Below are 21,606 nucleotides of genomic sequence, written 5' to 3'. Positions count from 1 at the left end.
AGACAATATTGGCACTGTTTTAGAGATACATTTTAGGCAATTTTATAAACAAAAGTTCACTAATGTGCAATACCTGGACCTAACCCAAAGCTCAGGATGAAAGCAAATATAGATGCCATGCTCAAATAAGGCACCCAGGGATACAGCTCCTGAAAAAAGAGCATGAAAAGTACTTAGTTCAGATTTCAGTCATCATGTCTTAACATTTGGCTTAAAGTTAAAAGTGTTTAGCATTTGAACCCATAAATGACCACCTGAATAAATAACAGAAAATTGGTCATTGACTCAGAGCTTTTAATTTAAGTTTAATTAGCGATCAGTAAATCAACAAGTGTCTTCGAAGAATGAGTGTTGTGTATTTAAGTTAATCCCTGTACCTTGGTATACTACAGTGTATAAATGGAAAAAAAATTAAAATCCCACAGCTACCATATTTTGTTGTAAATTGGTCAACTTCCATTTAGTCACTATTAGCCATTAATTGCTAGTAATAGCCAATTTCTTGTTGTTTTTACTTTTAAAGCAATAAAATACTAGTCAATCAATTTCACAAATACTTATTAGCGCTTGAGTCCCCATTGTTAGTAATATTTATAATTAGTAGATGGAAAACTTTCCTTTGTCTGTAAAATCAAAGTAAAATTCTGTATTATTACTAGTTTAACTTTAATATAGTTTTATCACTGTTTAGCCTCCTACAGTGAAGCCCTATAATCCCATGGGCCCATCTATTATCTAAGTGTCATTAAACACATAACTAATGTGTACAAACTTTCTAGGCCCAAATAATGAAATAACATTTATTTACATTAAAAGAGCAAAGGTTAGTGTGATGATGAAGCAGCACACTTATCAGAGACATATGAATGAATTTAGCTGTATAAAACCAATTTTCTATTGTATGTATTTTTGATACAACACTAGCAAGGATGGGAAGATTGGAGGCTATCTTTACAGAGGCAGAATTAAGGCAGTATGAGTACCTTAGTGGTGAACTTCCATACTTACAAATGTCTGAGTTTCTTGTAAATTTAAACATAAATCTGATTTGGTTGGCTTTTTAGTATTTCTTTTTATAACTACCGTATTCATATAGGACATTTACAGTTAAGTGACTGAAATGGACTCTCAAACTTAAGTTTATCTTTAGGTAGTATTTTATCTGGGAATTATTAATTTAAAGTTAGAAAGTATATTTTGTCATTATTTAATCCAACCAGCATTAGACATAGAGCTCCAGAATTTAGATGCAGGACCAAATTTTGGATGATAGCATTGTGATGTTTGAAAATACACTATTAGGTGCCAGAACCAAATTCAGAACTCTTGGGAATCCTGCCGTCAGTGCAATCAGAGGTTATTGGCTGCTAATCAATGGAAGCAGCCACTGTAATTCAGAACAAGGATAATCTGTATGAAATAGAAACTGCTGCTATTCACTGCTGTACATTTAATGTTTTCGGAAGGGCTGCTATAGGGTTATAAGATGTCATGACACCAGGAGCTTTTTGGCCAATATTTCAAAAGTGACTAGTGATTTTGCATGCCTCAGTTTCTGAGTGCCCAATTTGGAACACCTAAGAAAGTTCTGATCTTCAAAGAGGAGGAACAGAGCTCTTTCTGAACATCAGGCACCTTTAGTGATTTTTAGGTGCCCAAGCTGAGACAAAATCATTTTTTAAAAGTTTGGTCATGACCTACATTGTTGTTTAAACTGTGCAACTCTTGCTCCTTCTCTGACAGCCAAGAGAGGATGTTCTCCAATGTTAAAAGCTCTGCTGCTCTATAATCTCACAAATTTTCAAACAGAAACAGTATTGCATTTCATGATGCACATGAGCTCTTCTTAATACCTGATACGTCAGGGAGAATGTTAACACTATGCACCAAAAGCTCATCAGGGTGTATCCTCCAATGATGAGCAGTCTTCTTCCCAGGTAGTCAATCAGCAAACCCTGGGGATAGAATATCACTTTTTCAGTTAACACTGATGCCACATTCCCACATCTCTCTTTTTCTATAATAAAAATAACCGGTATCATAGAAGTAGAATTTGTCACTTACACAAGTGAGGGCTGTGAGGCATTCACAAGCTCCCGTGCCCAGAGTAACATATGGAATTTTTTCTGCAGGGATCCCAGCTTGTTTAAAAATGTAACTTGCATAGAAATAAATCTACAAGAAAATATCAACAGAGCTGTGCCAATGTGCTTGAGCAGTGAAATCATCAGTAAGAGGAAGAATCAGGCTCACACACTAAGCAGCCTTTGAGTAAATTGCATCCTATAACTTATTAAAACCATGAAAATGAAAAGGGAAATCTATAATTCAATCTCTAGGTAAATTTACTGCTAGCAAAAACAAATCTGATAGTCTGAACATTATCTTGTGAACAATATAAGAAAGAGTTTATGCCTGAGCCATGATACATTCTAGTGTGTGTGAGAGAGATCCCAGAAAGAGTGCAGCCTGCACTTCCATGCAAAGTTGGAGTGAGACCAGGGCTCAGGCACATTAGTTCAGAGACCTAGTGGGAGCACTGCTTATTCTGGAATCTGAACTCCAACCCTGCTCCCAGGGGCAAATGGGTTCCTCTTACAGTGTTCACCTGGCACTGGAAGTAGACCTTAGCTTAAAAAAAACAACAACATCCAAAGCATAAAGCCAAACCCAAAAGTAATTTGTCTAGGGGAAAAAAGAAACGGGAGAGATTCAGTCATGTGAAGTGAAGCAAGATGCAGTAACTTAAGTTTTGCTGTTTATGCAGCATGGGAGGGGATGACGGAGCTTTAATCATTTTGTCAGGTGCTAAAGACATAAATTCAAGCATTAGTAGGGCTCTTGCTCCAGGAAACCTACATATTATGCTGACTTTGGGTAGAGAGAGTTAAAAAACAAAGCAAAACAAACCTCCACTCTATCATCCAAATTTGGCATTAATATTTCCTGCTGTTTTTAGTTGAATCAGGCTTTTCCCTATCAGCTTCAGTAAAATAAAGAGCCTCTCCCTTCTCCTATGTCCCGTGTTTCTGCCAGTTTCTAGACAGAGTTCCCTGATTTTAATGAAGGTCAAAGCCAGATGGAAATTAGACAGGCAAAACTTTAAAACAAATTGTTTGGCTTCTGAATAGTGAGGAATTCACTTACAGCATTTATCCCACTGAGCTGCTGGCCCATAGTCATCACAATCACAGTAATGAGCTGCCACTTTACACTGCGATCACCGAATAGTTGCCACGGTTTCTTGGGTTTCTCCCCATTTAAGGCAAAACGTTCTCTCTGTATATCTTCCATCTCCTCCTGGTAGTGCAAGGGCCCATGAAAACGCTTCAAAGCTAATAAGAAAAAATAATATGATAGCTCCATATGCCTCACCATACCTCCAAAATGACCTTAGCTTCTGAAAACCCATCTACTCCCCTCTGTGAGCTGACCTTTGCAGAAATATGAACAGAAACTGATTTTCAAGAGAAGCGGGGAGACAAGCCACTACTTTTTTTTGGGGGGGTGAGCTGTTTGGTGGAGGTTGGTGTTCCTTTTTATTTTTTTATTTTTTTTGGTGGGGGACTGGAGAGAGACTTAATTGAACTATTTACACAAGGAGCATAACCCATATTTTAAAGTGTTTTCCTAATAGAAACATTAGGCTCCCACTTCAATCTGTGAATAAAAAAAAGGGTTCTAAATAGCTGAAAGGGAAGTACTGAGTACATCATATCTCTTGTTATGCCAATTGTTATGTTATGCCAATGGAATATGTTTAATGGACTAAAGTAAAGAGACAGAGACATTTTCCTGTGTGAGCTCTTTTGAGAATATAGTGCTTGTCTGGTTTCACCCACACAGTTGTTATTGGGACATTTAGTGCACTGGAGGAGGTTGTGATAGGCATGTGTAGGATCCATGGATCTTGAAAGGTATGTTGTATGCGGTGTAGCAATGGAAATATGTCTGCAGATTTTGCACCTGTTGTTCTGGCAAGGTCTGGTGAGGCTTTGAATTGGTGTGTCCTGGTCTGTGGGAAGCTTGCAGGAGAGGTTGGGGGCAGGGCCAGCTTTAGGCCGATTCCCCGGAATCAGGCCCTGCACCCGCACGTAAGAGGGCCCTGCTCCGGGGGGGTCTTCGGCGGCATTTTGGCATCGGGGGGTCCACTCTGGGGGGTCTTTGGCGGCATTTTGGTGGCGGGGGGTCCTTTGGTGCCGCGGAAGACCCAGAGCGGACCCAGTGCCACCGAAGCCCCGGACCGCCGCCAGGTATTTGAATCGGGCCCCAAGGGTCATAAAGCCAGCCCTGCTTGGGGGCTTGTTTGAAGTCCAGAAATGGGGTTTCAGGAAAGGCTTCTTTCATGATGAGTTCCCCATCAACTATGGGTTGTAGTTGTTTGATGAGACACTGTGTGGGTTCCAGCATGAGGTGGTAGGCGACTACGTGGATGTGTAGTCAGAGGGGGCTTTATTTCTATATTGAAGCAGGTTCTCTTGGGATATTCAGGTAGCCAACCTCAATTCCCAGTCTCTGTTTAAACCTAAGTTAATTGTATCTAATTTGCATATTAATTTGAGTTCAGCAGTCTCTCTTTGGAGTCTGTTTTTGAAGTTTTTTTGTTGCAAAATTGCCACCACAGAGACTGGGAATGGTTGGGTCATTACACTAATTGAAACTATTCCCTATGTTAAGTTCTCCTCACACCTTCTATGGGTCATCTCAATTATCACTTCAAAGTTTTTTTTTCTCCTGCTGATGATAGCTCATCTCAATTGATTGGACTCTTCCAGTTGGTATGCATACTTCCACCTTTTCATGTTCTCTGTATATATAAATATCTCCTGTCTGTGTGTTCCATTCTATGCATCCGAAGAAGTGAGCTGTAGCCCACGAAAACTTATGCTGAAATAAATTTGTTAGTCTCTAAGGTGCCACAAGTACGCCTGTTCTTTTTGCGGATACAGAGTAACACGGCTGCTACTCTGAAACCTATGAAATGGATGTATTTGGGGTGGATCTCTGAGGGTTTGTCCATTGTCTTGTAAATATTTAACGCAGGCAGCTCTGCGTCTTTGTGAGGGATGTTGGTATATAGGGAAGTGACATCCATGGTGGTGAGGATGGTGTTCTGAGGGAGGTTGTTAATATTGCACAGTCTGTGGAGGAAGTCGGTTGTACTCTGGAGAAGCTGGCCCTTTGTGTGGTGAATGGTTTGAAGATGCTTTCTTTGAGTCCCAATATTCCTTCAGTAAGAGTGTCGTGGCCAGATATGATGGGTCTGCCTGGGTTCCCTTGTTTGTATATCTTGGGAGGCATGCAGAAGATCCCTGGGGTGGGTTTGTGGGGGATGAGTTTGTAGAGTTTCTCTTGGAGTTGTTTGAGGAAGGATTTGATTATATCCTTAAGTTCCTGGGTAAATAGTGGTGTAGGGTCTTCTTTGAGTTCTTTATAGTAAGTGATGTCAGAGAGTTGTCAGTTGGCCTCGTTAACATAGTCATCACAGTTAAGGACTATGATGATGGCCACTTTGTCTGGGGGCTGGATTTCAGGAACTGTGTGTCTTTTCTCTTGATAGTGGAGAGATGATGGTGGATGTGATGTTTGTTAAGGATATCACAGTCAATTTTTTTTCCTGAAGCAATCAATGTAATGATCAAAAATGTGGTTTCATCAGCTCTGTGGTGTCCAGTCAGATTATTCTTTTTTCTTATAATTGTCAACAGGTACATGGTAAACGTGAGTGATGTCGTCATTGCTGTTAAAGAATTCTTGGAGGCAGAAACAGTGGAAGAACTCTTCTAGTTCTCCATATGTTAGGATGGTATCAGGTTCTGTGGTGGAGCAGAAGCTCAGTCTCTTAGAGAGTACAGATAATTTAGCTCCAGGATTGGGTATCTTGATAAATTGATGATGTTTGGGTGTCATATAGTGTCCATGTGGTGGGACTGGTGCCATGGTTTCTCCCAAAGGTGATGTTCTGTGGGTGTGGAGTAGTTGTAATTGGTATCACTTTTTGTTTTTGTGTTGGATGACTGTCATCAGGGTATTTTTATAGTTGTTTTGGATTTCTTGCATGATTTCCATTTAACTTCCTTAGTATACCTGTTGTATACCTCATCCATTGCACTAAATCCAGCAATAACAACTATGAGGGTGAAACCAGGCAATCACTATGCTCGTGAATTAACTCACACAGAAAATGATAAAAGACAAAAACACCCTATCACATGTGGATGAATACTTTTCATAAAATGATCACTCTATATCTGATCTATCAGTCCTCATCCTCAAAGGAAACTTGCACAACTTTGAAAAGAGGAGCTTAAATTCATTACTCTGCTAGGCACTAAAAATCATGGACTGAGGGCCACTCTATCTTGAATGGTTCCTTAGAATATGTGTTGTTTCAGAGTAGCAGCCGTGTTAGTCTGTATCCGCAAAAAGAACAGGAGTACTTGTGGCACCTTAAAGACTAACAAATTTATTTTAGCATGAGCTTTCGTGAGCTACAGCTCACTTCTTCGGATGCATAGAATGGAACACACAGACAGGAGATATTTATACATACAGAGAACATGAAAAGGTGGAAGTATGCATAACAACAGGAAAAGTCTAATCAATTGACATGAGCTATCATCAGCAGGAGGAAAAAAAACTTTTTGAAGTGATAATTAAGATGGCCCATAGAAGGTGTGAGGAGAACTTAACATAGGGAAATAGATTCAATTAGTGTAATGACCCAACCATTCCCAGTCTCTGTTTAGGCCAGAGTTAATTGTATCTAATTTGCATATTAATTCAAGTTCATTAGTTTCTCTTTGGAGTCTGTTTTTGAAGCCTTTTGTTGCAAAATTGCCACCTTCAAGTCTGTCACTGAGTGGTTAGAGAGGCTGAAGTGTTCTCCCACTGGTTTTTGAATGTTATGATTCCTGATGTCAGATTTGAGTCCATTTATTCTTTTGCGTAGAGACTGTCCGGTTTGGCCAATGTACATGGCAGAGGGGCATTGCTGGCACATGATGGCATATATCACATTGGTAGATGTGCAGGTGTACGAGCCCCTGATGGCGTGTCTGATGTGATTAGGTCCTATGATGGTGTCACTTGAATGGATATGTGGACAGAGCTGGCATCGGGCTTTGTTGCAAGGATAGGTTCCTGGGTTAGTGTTTATGTTGTATGATGTGCGGTTGCTGGTGAGTATTTGCTTCAGGTTGGGAGGCTGTCTATAAGCGAGGACTGGCCTGTCTCCCAAGATCTGTGAGAGTGAGGGATCATCTTTAAGGATAGGTTGTAGATCTTTGATGATGCACTGGAGAGGTTTTAGTTGGGGGCTGTAGGTGATGGCTAGTGGCGTTCTGTTATTTTCTTTTTTAGGCCTGTCCTGTAGTAGGTGGCTTCTGGGTACTCTTCTGGCTCTGTCAATCTGTTTTTTCACTTCAGCAGGTGGGTATTGTAGTTTTAAGAATGCTTGATAGAGATCTTGTAGGTTTTTATCTCTGTCTGAGGGATTGGAGCAAATACGGTTGTATTCTTAGAGCTTGGCTGTAGACAATGGATCGTGTGGTGTGTCCGGGATGGAAGCTGGAGGCATGTAAGTAAGTATAGCGGTCAGTGGGTTTCCGGTATAGGGTGGTATTTATGTGACCATCACTTATTAGCACAGTAGTGTCTAGGAAATGGACCGCTTGTGTGGATTGGTCTAGAATATGTGCTAACTACTTATGCTAAACAATCTGTACCACCTTGCATTTAGCTGTGAGTGAGGCTGGCTGGGAATACCTTTCTCAGACCTGAAGAAGAGCTCTGTGTGGCTTGAAAGCTTGTCTCTCTCACAAACAGAAGTTAGACCAATAACAGATATTACCTCACCCACCTTGCCTCTCTAATATCCTGGGACCAAAACGACTACACAACTACATTGCTTAAGGTAAAGCAAACAGATAACTTTTCTGAAGTAATATAAATACAATCAAAAGTTGTTAGGTAGCAAGACAGAAATGTTTGTACAAAAGTTCATGTTCATCTCAGAGTCCAGAAAATCAGTTTCTTTGTATTCCTCAATATTAAATATGCTATCAAGTGAAATGTTGTCTATTGAAGTGAAAGAGAAGAACATTAATGATCATGCAGGGAAGAGATTTTCAATGCTATTGTCATTATTGAACCATAACTGTGATAATTTGTTCCAAATCTCCAGTAGCTCTTTAACATTAACTGCATTCAGGAGCAATCGCTGTTCCTCCTTAGAGCCCCATGTTAGCAAATCAGTGATTATGCCATTAAAAACAATTGAAAGGAAAAGACTTGAACTTCAATAAGAAAACTGTAACCTTCAATGGAACACAAAATGCACAATTTGAAGAAATTATTGAAGCTCTTTGCCCTGGATCTAGTCCTCTACAAAGTTGAACTCACAGGTCCACTACCAGATGCTTTAAGTGAAGAAACTGAGGGAAAATTAAAGGGAGAGCGAAAGCTTTTCATTTATCTGTTCAGACAATGCAAATAACATTTTAAAAGAAAGCTCAACCAGAACTTCTGAAGTATGTAGGTTCAGCAAACTAATTATGCTTCAGTGGTAAAGAAATAACTAACCAGTCCTAAAGTGGGTCATAACATTTCAAAAATTCTTCTGCAACCACTGTTAGCCTCAATGATTGAAGAGAGAGGTTTGGTGCTGCAGCTTCCCATTGGTACTTCAGTGAAACTCTCAGGAAAATGATGTCTCCAGAAACTGGAAATTTAAATTTGCATAGAGCACTAGGAGGATTTGGGTCAAATCATAGCACTAATTTTACACAACAAGGGACTCCACAGAGAAGCACTGTACTTACAAAACAATGAGGTTTCAAGAGGTGTCACTGTCTCCATGAAAATCTAGCTTGATTTAAATAAAAAACAACTGGAACCACACAAGTAAAAATCTAGAAAAATAATTCAGCGACATTATGGAACCTGATACTTAGCCAATTTGATTGTTCCCAAATCCAAAGGTCTTCATTTGATCCCAGAACAGGAACAAAAGGCTGATGGGATGTAATCCTTTGTTCCTTGCTTCTCTTTTATCATTTTAAACTGAAGATCCAGATCCAGATCAGGCTATGTCTACACTACACAGCTTTTAGCAACAGGGCTGTGTTGCTACAGTTGTGCGGCTAAAAGTCATGCAGTGTAGCCGCTGTTTGTCAGCTCTCCTGTGACAAAAAACTTCCACCCACAATAAGCAGCATTTCCGTTGTCAGCACGAGAGCGCTCCTACCAACAACATGCTGTTCATACTGGCACTTGTCACAGCAAAACTTGTCTTTCAGGGGTGAGGGGGTTTAACACTAAAAGACAAAAGTTTTGTCATTCAATTGCCAGTGTAGACATAGCCTCAGTGTCCTTTACAAACACAGATGTGGGGCTGTGTCAGAGACATTGCATCAAAATGATGGAACAATGTGGAAGTAAAGCAATGGAACACAGTACAGACAAATCCTGGATCATGTAAAAAAATTTTAAAGATCCGTACTCCTGCCCAGCCTGTTCAGCGTAAGTTGAGGATGTTTTATCACATGGGATTGGTGAAGCTGAAACTTCACAACAGGCTTGGTGCTGAAAAATCCAATTAGTTAGTAAAAATGTATAAAAGAGAGAGTGGTAAGTCTAACTGGTTAACAGAATAAAGACTAAACCTATTGTGTTTGTGTTCTCATCAGAACACTTTTGATTTTGGATAGTGACTACCTTTTTATATTTGCTTTTAAAAAGAATCAGAAAGGGCTAGATTCTAATATCCTCACTCAACTCGGCTAGTATCCTACTCCTTAAGTGGCTCCATTATTTCCATGGGACTGCTTGAGGAGTAAAGAACTATCCAAGGTGAGGATATCAGAATCTAGTCTGTGTAAGGTGTTTTCATTATTTAAAACCTCTATTTTTTTAATTATTTGTTTTCTTTCAAAGTAAAGAGCTGTTTTGTTACCAGGTTGAGGAAAATCACAACCACTTTGGGCCTCTGTTTCTGTCTCAGGTTTGTGTTATGATGTGTGGGCTTCACTTGCACATTTGTGGGACGCTTGGCACCTGTTAAGGTAATAGGTAATAATTAGAGATATATCAACCTCCTAGAACTGGAAGGGACCTTGAAAGGTCATCAAGTCCTTGCCTTCACTAGCAGGACCAATTCTTGCCCCAGATCCCTAAGTGGCCCCCTCAAGGATTGAACTCACAACCCTGGGTTTAGCAGGCTAATGCTCAAACCACTGAGCTATCCCTCCTTCATTAGGACTCCTTCATCCCTGTTTGGCATTTGAACAACAGGGAGAATAGGGTACTTCCTACTTGAGAAGAGCTACAGCTAATAATTCTGAGACCCCATATTTCTCTCACACATGAGATGTCAACAGAAAAAAGGGTATTAAAAGGTAATCAAGACTGGAGGTGTAATGGAATGCTAAAATTTGTCATACTGTTCAGCCACTAGGTGGCACTGAGTGTAAAAGATCTTATTTAAGCTAACCTCAGCCATATCAGGCAGAGCATGATTAAAGGATGTTATAATGATCAGGGGTCGGCAACCTTTCAGAAGTGGTGTGCCAAGTCTTCATTTATTCACTGTAATTTAAGGTTTAGTGTGCCACTAATATATTTTAATGTTTTTAGAAGGTCTCTCTCTATAAGTCCATATTATATAACTAAACTATTGTTGTTTGTAAAGTAAATAAGGTTTTTAAAATGTTTAAGAAGATTAATTTAAAATTAAATTAAAATGCAGATCTTATCAGTTTAGTGTGATCCTTGCGCTTGCTTTTCCTTGCTGAGTTTTCCAATGTCTGACACGTATTTGGGTACTTTAAGCTGCACACAGGCTTCTGAGTGATCAGTTGTTGAGGGACAGAGGACAGATTTCATGTGTGAAAACACCTGTTCACACAGGTATGCGGATCCAAATGCTGAAAGCATTGCAAACGCAATTTTCTTCAAACAGTTAAATTTCACTGGCAGGGACATCCAGCAGGTCAGAATAGAGGCCCCATGATCTCTCTCAGTAGCTTCAAGTGCACTCCGCAGATCTTCAAACTTTGATGCCCACAATTCTGAGCTTTTTAACTGAATGAGCTGCATTTCAAAATCTTCAACCCATCCCCTGAAAGACAGACAAATCCAAGTTGCTTTCGTTGAACTTTTCAGGATTAAGTAGAAAAGAAAGCATTGGGCCAAATCGCTGGAAATCTTGAAATCTGTCAGAAAATTCTGATTCCAGTTCTTGCATGTACATTCCAATCTCATTGTCATAGTGCAGCGTGTCGATAGCTCTTTTATGTATTGGAAGTAGCGGAAAGTCGAAGTTTGAATATCCCAAGAAAAAGCTGCTAGTTTTACAACAAATTCCTTCCAGGCCGCATAAAGATCCAGAACCATTTGCCCTGCACCCTGGAGACAGAGGTTGAGTTCGTTTAGGTGAGAGGTGATGTCAGTTAGAAACATGAATTTACACAGCCATTTGTCATCATCCAGTTCGGGGTAGTTTTGTGCTTTTTCTGAGAAAAAGGCCTTGATTGCATCAAAACAGTTTACAAAGCACACCAAAACCTTGCCACAACTTAGCCACCGAATGTTGCTGTGAAGTGGAATGTCATTATAAGCACTGTCCATCTCTTCTAGCAGTACTTGAAATGTCTCTGAGTCAAAGCAGATTGAGCAACAAGGAAATTCACAATTCGCACCACTGTATTCATCACATCATTAAGCTCTGAATTAGAAGTTTTAGCACACAGGTTTTCTTGATGGATGATACAGTGAAATTTGACTGTCGGGCGGCCAATTTGATCTTCAAGTAACTTTAAAATCCCTTCTGTTTTCCAACCATGGCAGGAGCACCATCTTTTGTCACACAAAATATTTTTCTGATTCTTCAAAATGGTTTACAAAACTTTCCACTATATCTTCCCCCTTTCTTGTGTCATGCAGGGGTTTTAGGCAACAAAGTTCCTCTTGGATTTCATCGGAAGCACAATATCTTGCAACAACTGCCAAATGTGGAACATCGTTTATATCCACGCTCTTATCAACTGCAATGCTAAACACTGCTGTGTCTTTTAATGCAGTTGTCTGCTTTTCCTTAATGTTTTCTGCCATTTTGCTTATGTGTCTCTCAACTGTTCTGGCAGAGACAGGCAGTTCTTTTATTCTAGATATGATCTTATCTTTATTTGGCAAATTATTGAACAAGACCTCCAAACTGCTGAGAAAAACTTTTGTATATTCCCCATCTGTAAACGGCTTTCTGTTTTTTGCAGTGCACTGTGCAATCTTGTAACTTCCTTCTGTAGCTTGATTTTTACTTACACTGAAACATTTAAAAACACTGCTTTGCTTCTCATATCCTGCTACTGCCTTTTTGATCGATTCAGTTTTGTCTGCTTCATCAAGAAAGGTTTCCTCGTGCTTCGTTTCAAAATGTCATCGAACACTTGATGTGCGACAAACAACACTTTCACAACAGAAAGCACAAACAGCATGGTCCTTCTTTTGAATAAATCCAAATGTGTTTGTCCAAGCAGGCTGAAATGACTGGACATCTAACTTTGCTTTCTTAGGAGCTGACATTTTGTAAAATGTACCCCTCAACTCACAGCAGAAATTTTTTTTGCAACAGACAGCACACACAACATCAAACCCAGTGTGCTGTTCCACGTGGTGTGGTATACGCAGCAAATGAGGACTTAAAAATATCCCAGTGGTGCTGGAACAATTTTTAAGGTGGGGGTGCTGAGCTGCATCCCCTCTTGCCCCTGTCTGCACCCCTCACTGCCCAAGGCTGGGGCCAGTGGGCCACAGCTGGGGGCAGCTGCAGAGCGCCAGCCCGAGGCCAGGAGAAGAGCCCTAGGCTGGTGGGCGGGACCCCAGGCCAGCAGCGGGCTGAGTGGGGCCGCTGGACGGGACCCCAGCTGGCAGGGGGCTGGTGGCCAGTGGCTGGTATCCCAGGCCAGCAGCGGGCTGAGCGGGGCCGGTGGCCGGCGACTGGGACCCCGGCTGGCAGGGGGCCGGTGGCCAGAACCCCAGACCTGCAGTGAGCTGAGCGGGGCCGGTGGCTGGGACCCCAGGCCGGTGGCTGGGACCCCAGGCCAGCAGCAGAGCCCCCAGGGCCGGCAGCCAGGACCCTGGCTGGCAGGGGGCTGGCTGGCAGGGGGCCAGCAGATGGGACCCCAAGCCGTTAGAAAAGTGCCACTGAAAATCAGCTCGCGTGCCACCTTTGGCACATGTGCCATAGGTTGCTGACCCCTGATCTTGTGTGTATCTTGCTCAGAAGGAAGCTGTATGACCAGTCCATATCTGGGCCAGGAGCACAACATGGTTCTCCAGGTGATAAACATCCAAACAGTTTAAAACTGGAGGCTTTGCCTCAACCCACTATCACATTCCTTTTCTTTTCTTGGGATGGCCAAAAGAAGCAATCTGCTCTCAAAGTGGTTGTTTTGGTTTTGGTTTTGGTTTTGGTTTTTGTCATTGCACAATGCGTACAAGATCCATTAATTAATTTTCCCCATATTAACTCTTACAGCAATAGACAAGCCCCCCATGTTTGGGGGTTTTGTTCTTGTTGTTGTTTGTTGTTTGGTTTGTGGAATGGCCATTTCCTAACGTTTATAATGAGCCACCCTTGGCTGAATAGGAAGTAACAGGCCACATTGGCAGTCATGCTTGCCCAACCCTGCAATTATTCACCCTCCCACCTCTTCTCCTCCTGCAGTTCGTGGAGTTCTTCACTCCCCTCTCTCAGGAGAGGGGTTGATAGGTGGGGTATGGTCCTCTTCTCCCCCATCCAGGCAGGGGGGCAGCTCGAGGGGTCCTTTACCCTCTCCAGGATGGGAGGGAGAGGAACAGGGAGCAGAGTGACCCATGATTCACACTGGGAGAGAGAGGAGGAGAAAGCAGAGCTGTTGTGAACTGCTTAACTCTTTCTGCTCCTCCCTCCCCTCCTCTAATAATGGTATAAATTGCTCCCTCCCCTACTCCAAAATGTCTTCTGGGCTCCTGAGGAGAGGGGAGAGCTCTGCCTGCTTCCTGCAGCAGCCCGGATTGGCTGCTCTTCCCCAGGAGGCTGGCAGGTGGGAAAAGCAGACAGACCGTCAAACAGGCCAGCTGAAATGCAAAGGATTGCTTCTCAGATCATCACAGACTGGCTCTAGCCAATTCCCACCAGGAAGAGTTGGCAACACCAATCCTGCCAAGAACCCATCTCCTTTGCTGGCCTGTACGACAGACACCGCCTGCTGCTCCTTCCTGCCAGTTCCTAACCCCTCGCCAAGGCAGTGCCCAGTCCCTCCTGCAGGGGACAGTGGCATATATTCAGTGGTCAGGATATAGGCCCAAAGAAACTAGCATGGAGCTCAGAGAGAAATGACCTATAGCCAGGGGGATGTGAGCAGGTAGATGAGGTCAGGTGAGCCAGAAGTGTCAGGGCTGTGAGCCTGCTGGGGAAGGAACATGGGCTGTAGGGTTTTAGGATTCTCTTGAGAGAGGGAAGGGAGATGGGACTTGTGCAGGGGAGATGAAGAGAAGAGAGAGGAGCGAAATATATTCATCTTGTGGTTTCCAAGGGATAGGAGGAAAGAGTAAGTGCTGTAACTTACCCTTGATGCATTTCATCTCATCCCTTCTGTCAATAAGAAGGTACCTGGGACTTTCAGGAAACCATGGGAGAAAGAATAGTTGGGCTAATGCTGGGAAACAGCTGCTGGAAAGCAAGAAAGGCCAATACTTTTCTCCACCAAGTAATTCCCTGAGTGAAAAACAAAAATAAAGTAAGTATCTGCTGATGGCCTTTCAGTGCCCTGCTAGAAATGAGATACTGATCCTATGAAAAATAGTCCAGTTCCTAGGTGAAATGTCTCCCTGTTACAAAAGTCACCCATTTCTTGTCAGCTTCAACAGAGAGGCAAGAGAATTAATGGCATAGGGAGAATTAACTGCCTCTTCACCCCTAAACTAGGTACCACCCACTAAGAGTTGGGACAAATCAACAGAGGAAACTTGCCCTGCTGTTGTCTATGCTGCACTATTTCTAAGGACCTCAGCCTCCAGGACCTGCCAAGCCAGGACCTTCCAATAATGTGAAATTAAATTTAGAACAAGCTAAAAACATGAGGAATTCATTCAGTTTATGTCTGGGACCTGCATCATGATGTATTTTGGGCAATGTAAACTTGTTAAAAATGCAATGGGATTTAAAATATTGATAGCTGCTTTAAACATGTTAACAGATGCTACAAGGACAAATTCTTAAAAGTGGCCACCTTACCCTTGTGATCCTTTTAACTGTGCAGTACTGGTATAGGAAAGCACTGATGAGACTTCATGGCCAGTGCGGGAAAAGGAGGTCAAGAGTTGGGGATAAGGTAAAGGAAAAAAGACTTCAGAAGGTTCTGGGCACTGGACGGGAGAAGCAGCAGACGTGCTATTATTCAGAGTACTGGAGCCATGAGAGGCTGATATGACCGCTGGAAGCCTTTCGTAAACTCAATGAAATAAATTTTTAATTTTGATATCCTCAGATCAGGTTCTGTGTCCCTACCCTCTGTTTGCCAGAAACTGGGAAATGGGTGACAGGGGATGGATCATTCAATGATTACCTGTTCCGTTCATTCCCTTTGGGGTATCTGGCATTGGCCACTGTAGGAAGACAGGATACTGGGCTAGATGGACCTTTGGTCTGACCCAGTATGGCTGCTCTTATGTTCTAACGTGCAGGTCCTTCTGGTTCTATCAGAATGTCATGTAACCAAATATTCCTTTACTCTCAGTTCCACCCTTTTCAATTGCATGTTTCAGCTCACTTGTCTTGTTTTGCGCTAAAGCGTCAGCTAGACGCTTGCAGAAATACCATCTCAGCATATAAACGTATCTAATTTACAGCTGTCGCTATGACTGACTCAGTTAAAGAGAGAATGATTCCACATGGAGACCCTACAGATAGATGGATACATGATGTAAGTCACCTAGTAGTTAGCTGATCAATGTGAGTATGGGAGGGATTTTCCCCCTTTTCCCCTACAGAGACAGCCATGGGAAGAAGCTGGATGACTAATGCAGGTGACTGCTGAGTTTGGTTGCCTTTTAGAAATTGGTAATTTCAAGGTACTAAAGGACTATATTTCTAACCTTAGACCAATTATTTGTCCTGTCAGAATTCCTCCAGTCAAAAATATGGAACTGCCCATGGCCATAGCACCTCGGAGATGTTTTGGGGCAATCTCCCCTATATAGAGTGGTTGCACACAGATGCCAACACCTATAAATAGAAGAGGAAACATTTTCCTGTTATAAATTAAACCTTATTAGCTTTTGACTTGGTAAATAACATTCTGTATGGACCTGTGTTCAAGGCACTTTGTCCTGTTACCATGTTCTACTTGGACAGTGACTACCAGGGGCATGTGTCCAGCTTTGAGACTCCCTTAGCAGAACATTAGCTTGTCCTGGCTTCTTGCCACTTTGTAACTGCCTGTTTTAGTCATCCCTAAAACTTCAAAGGGCCTGTGAATCACTTAAAGCATTCTGACCTATTTTACTGTTGAATATGTGGGACCAAATTCATTGCTGCCAAAAACAGTGAGTCACGGAACACACATTAGCTGGAGTGTCCCATGATCCCTAGGATGACTTCTGGTGCATTGTGCTACCATGACATGTCTTTTCCACAGTAGGCTGCAACATATGATGAGGTATTTTGCCTGTCACACGATTTCCTGTTTGTAATGTTATTGTAGTTGTATCGGCCCTAGGATATGAGAGAGACAAGGTGGGTGAATCTTTTATTGGATATCACCTCACCTTGGGCTTGTCTCCACTACAACTTAGGTTGATGTAAGTTACGTCACTCAGGGGTGTGAAAATGACACCTCCCCACTCCAGCCCGAGCACCGTAACTTACATCAGTTTAAAGTGCTGTCTACACCACGCTATGTTGGAAGGAGATGCTCTCCCATCCACATAGCGTCCACCTCTCGTTGAGGTGGAGTAATTATGCCAATGGAAGAGCACTCTCCCATCAGCATAGCGTGTCTTCACCAGACATGCTACAGAGGCACAGCTGCATTGGTGCAGCTGCACTGATGTTGCGCAGTAATGTAGATTAGCCCCTTAACTCTCATGCTATTTCCTGACACAGATGCCTTGCCCTGATCTTGTCAGAGTTTTTCCTCTCCTTGTTCTTTTGCCTCTATGTTACTGCTGCGAGAATCTACCCAGCCTGCTCTATTCCTTTCTCAACCACCCTTACAATCTTCCCTTTTGCCTCACAATCTATTGCTGATTTTTTTTGAGCTAGGGATCCCACTGCCAATACTATTGTTTAAATCATCACTCCCTGTATGTCAGAGCAGAAGTGTTTCTTGTCACAGTTCAGGGCAACTGCACCCGTATTTCCACTCTGTGGTTTAGCAGTGGCAACCGCACTCCGGCTCCTGGCTCCCCTGGCTGCCACCTCTCTTGGGTGGAGACACAGCCTCTCTCCCTTCTGACTGAGATGTCTCCAGGCTGACCAGTTCCTTGCCTGAACTGTGTTATTCCCAGCAGAGACAGACTGCTCAAACAGGCCTGCTTGCTTTCTCTTCAGAGATGGATAATAGTGTGACTGCCCAGTTATAGTTATCACATAGCTCTTTGATATGCAAGCCTCTTTTATTCTTAAGGTAAGAGCACTACACTGAAAACCTATTAAAGACAATAAACGAACCTACATGCACGCTAATAAGCTTACCAGAGATCACCCCAACCCTAACATGGGCTCTGGCAGGAGAAGTCCTTCAACACCCCAGCCAAGGGGTTTCCTTGTGATTCCAAGTTCATCACAACTTCAGTTCAAAACAAGCACTGAGTTTTACAGGGTCTCAGTAGACCAGTTCTTCCAACTCTTATATAAGGGACCCTCCGTGGACCAGGAGACCTATCCATTTACTAGATCAGGAAGAAAGCCCTGAGCCTGTTTAAAACCAGGATATTTATCCAAAAACCCTTTCTTTCTTTGTTGGTCCCCAGAGAATCCAGTTTGAAGTAGTACCTGCGAACCTCTCCAGGAAGTGGCTTCAAAGGGGCCAGAGGAATTACATTGGCACCCCCTAGAGGAGTTACATACAATTCCACAATAACATATACACAATTGCATTTTTAATACAATGGACCCCAAAGGTGTTAAGTTAAACTTTACTGAATTAGATTTAATTCAGTAAGGTTTAACTTACCTTAAATCCATAAGATTTGTCCAGGATATTGTCAGTTTGACACAGTTCTCTTTGCCATTATTACCAGTATAATGAGTTCATATTACAACCAGGCCAATACCATAGCAGTAGGGTTGTGCTAGGGACTGGATTTTGATAGAAAAGAGATTACTGGGCAAAAAGTCTAGAAGACTAGAAACAAGTTTGTAGCAGTGATATTCTATATTGTTCAAATTTAGTAGCATTTACATTAACGATTGTAGGGGAACATCACTGTCTCCAAGTCTGTAAAGCAACATGTACATTTACAGCAATATCTAAAGGATTATAATTAATAATAATAATTAGAATTGTATGTTCTAATACCATTCACCATAGTTTATTAAAGGCAAGAAGAAGAGAAATGCATTTACCTGTGTTTACGCCAATCAAAAATCTGCCAACCATTAATAACTCAAACAATCCTGTTGGAAAACTGATCCCCATTAAAATGGAGGCTAGTATCGCTATGAAATTGTTCACCAGAAGAGCTCCTTTTCTAAAAGTAAAAATAACAAAGGTCACAGAAACATACTGTTATAAGAAAAATGCCTTATAATAGTATGGAGAAAAGGCTTTGCATTTCAACAATACAGTACTCACTGGAAATTGGGAGACCTGATGCCTGCCTACTTTATATTTAAAAACAAACATGCCTAATAATGTGTGTGTATGTGATCTCACTCATGCACATGGAGTGTTTCTTTATTTGCATGCAAGGTGTTTATGGAATACCTGTGAAGTGTATGCATTCTTTGCAGCATGCAGGACTGGCTCAAAGGACGGGTGATCAGGGTGGCCGCCCTGGGCAGTGTTGTGATTACTGGGGCTATAAATTTACGTTGATGGGAAAAGGTACAAAAAGCAGACAGAAAAAACTCAATTAGTCTAAACAGAAAGACCTATTGATATGGTTTAAGGACTATGTTGAAATCATGCTTGGCAAAAACTGAAGACATGGAACTGAAAATTAATGAACCAAAACTGGTATGTTGGATTTTAGGCCTAATTGGTGTAAAAAAGATAAGGGAATGAGCTGTTGCACCCATCAGTCCTTTTTGGGTCCTTAAAGAAAGAGACTTTGTGGGGAAAATAAGGACAAACAGATGGAGGCTACTGGATAGAGCTTCCCATCATAGCTGCCACCCCCACCATCTCCTGGCAGCCCAGACCTTCTTCATACTAGTCTTGAGGGATGTCCTGACCATTTCGGGCCAGAGAGAGGGACCCAGATCACATCACCACCCCTACCAGCTCCAGCTGAATCCCAGCACCCACTGAGATGAGATAGAATCACACTTTAACAGCAGCTCCAGCCTGTATCAACTAACTTCTTCTCTTTCCCCAAAGGACAGGTATTATCATCTTTGATATCATATAAGAGACTGCCAGACAAGGGATTTTTCCTTCTAAAACTCTCTCCAGCTAAAGGGAAGGGAACAAGGGATGTTATTAAAACAAATGTTTTAACTGTTTTTCCTTTTTTTCTGTATCTTTAATAAAAGGTTAAAGGGATTTTTAATTTTGCCATGATACTAAGCAGGTTGAGGTCTCTGTATACCAATCCTGGACCTCGTTTAACACTGTTTAGTGTTGGACAGTGACTGGGTTATGTTAGCACCTTTGTTAATACAACAGCACCAGTTCCCTGGGGATGGGAGAGAAGGGAGCAGATGATGTAGAACCTCCAGACTGGGCCCGGCTCCAGTCCCTGCCCAGCCAAGGAAGAGAGGTATCTGCAAGCCAACTCCAGTGGCTCTCATTGAGTGGGTCTGGCTCCCACCGGCAGCCTCTCCTTTGAGTTGGCCACCCTGGAAAGTCAGAGTTCCGACATTCCCTTCCACACACCGTTCTGCCCCTATTCCCCAGCTCTCCCTGTGCCAAGCGAGCTCATCAGGAGGGTGGGGCAAGGTGCCCCTGTGCAATGGGGCCTGGGAGGAGAGCATAGCTCTGGGACTGCAGTGGACTGGGAGGGAATGGGAAGAGCCCAAAGGGATGGGAGGGAATGAGGTGGGGATGCCAGCTAGGGTGACCAGATGTCCCAATAAAATTGGGACCGTCCCAATATTTAGGTGTTTGTCCCACGTCCCATCTGATCTTTGGTTGGGACGCAATTAGTCCCAATATTTCGCGGTACTCCTTTTTTTTTTCTCCGCCAGCAGCACTCGGCTCCCTCTCATCTGGTAACCCTAATGGCAGGGGAGTGGAGCTGGGCAAGGTGCCCTGGGCCATGTGCTGTTGTGGGGAGGAGGGATTGTGGCAGCCTGTGTGTTCCACCATTATTACGAGGCTGGCAGTCTCCCCCCACCCAGAGGAATGTGAGAGAGCAGGGCTGGTAAGAGCTGGACTCTAGGTCCTGGTCCCAGTCAGTCACCTGCCTTGGCCCAGTCATGTTCACAGAAGACTCCTTTCTCAGAGCATGGGACACTGTTCCTTGCTCTGGTGCCTGCTGCCTCAGCTGCCGCTTTGAAAAACCCAACACAAATAAAGCTTACCAACCATCCTGGGCACCACATCCCTGTTGTTCTACTCCTTCCCCCCCACCCCAGACAGGCGGAGGGCGGGGGTGTTTTCCACCCTGGCCATCAGGACACTTAGGGCCAACCCTGGCAGCATGTGTATACTAGTGTGCAGGTTGTATATCTATGCAGGGTGCGTGTGCACATGCCTACAATGTCTATGTTCTCTATGTAACTGTATGTGTTTTATGCTGCATGGAGTGCACATATGCTTAAATATAAAGGGACCTGATTTGATATGGAGAAATAAGGGTTTGATCAGAGGAACTGAACTGGCGAGTTGTAATTCAGGGCTCTTCTTCCAAGTTCATGTGACTGGAGGCTACCCTAGAGATCATGTCCCTGTAGAAGTCCCCATTCCTTATTAGCTAATACTGATTTCTGTTTCTAGTTAGGTAACTGGAAGAGTCTTCTGGATAAAGCCCGTTTCCTTCTAAGCTCTTTCTCCATTTGCTTTTATCACTTTCCAGTCACAAAAAAGGAAAAGAAAACAGGCCAAGCATCCATTTGCTGCCAAACCTTCCATTGATGTTTAACTCACCTGCCTAATCTAATCGCTATGCTGCCTCCGATGTGAGCTCCGCACAGACCTCCAAGGGAAAATATAGACGCAATGACAGACCAGAGGAGAGTCAGCAAGCTTGGATTCAGTTCCGTTTGATAGCGACTGCTCCAAGTTTCATTTAGGAATTTGTGGATGTGCTGAAAATGCAGAGTGGTGAATCAACTTGCATCTCAATAAACAACTGATCACTTAGCCCAAATGCCTGAGATCCCATCCTCAGAGCCAACATGTGTAAGGGAAAACATCTTACTGAATATCAGCCATTCCCCGCAGAGCTGTGTTACAC

At 42.7% G+C, this 21,606-nt stretch overlaps 1 protein-coding gene across 1 annotated transcript in view; it reads right to left on the bottom strand.

Moving 5' to 3' along the window:
* LOC123351060 (solute carrier family 2, facilitated glucose transporter member 11-like) overlaps positions 1–21,606 on the bottom strand; it is a 30,383-nt gene that overhangs the window by 3,803 nt on the left and 4,974 nt on the right. Inside the window, exons 3-10 of the mRNA XM_044990202.1 lie at positions 21,297–21,457; positions 18,611–18,735; positions 16,138–16,267; positions 14,610–14,758; positions 3,148–3,335; positions 2,065–2,175; positions 1,854–1,955; positions 74–149 (exon numbers count right to left, since the gene is read on the bottom strand). Coding sequence (XP_044846137.1) covers positions 74–149; positions 1,854–1,955; positions 2,065–2,175; positions 3,148–3,335; positions 14,610–14,758; positions 16,138–16,267; positions 18,611–18,735; positions 21,297–21,457 — 1,042 coding nt within the window. The remainder of the gene's footprint in view (positions 1–73; positions 150–1,853; positions 1,956–2,064; positions 2,176–3,147; positions 3,336–14,609; positions 14,759–16,137; positions 16,268–18,610; positions 18,736–21,296; positions 21,458–21,606) is intronic.

The sequence above is a fragment of the Mauremys mutica genome, chromosome 16, assembly GCF_020497125.1.
Source record: "Mauremys mutica isolate MM-2020 ecotype Southern chromosome 16, ASM2049712v1, whole genome shotgun sequence".
NCBI classification, from domain to species: Eukaryota; Metazoa; Chordata; order Testudines; family Geoemydidae; genus Mauremys; species Mauremys mutica.
Note: the sequence above shows the minus strand (reverse complement) of the source record. Positions and strands in the feature narration are given on the sequence as shown.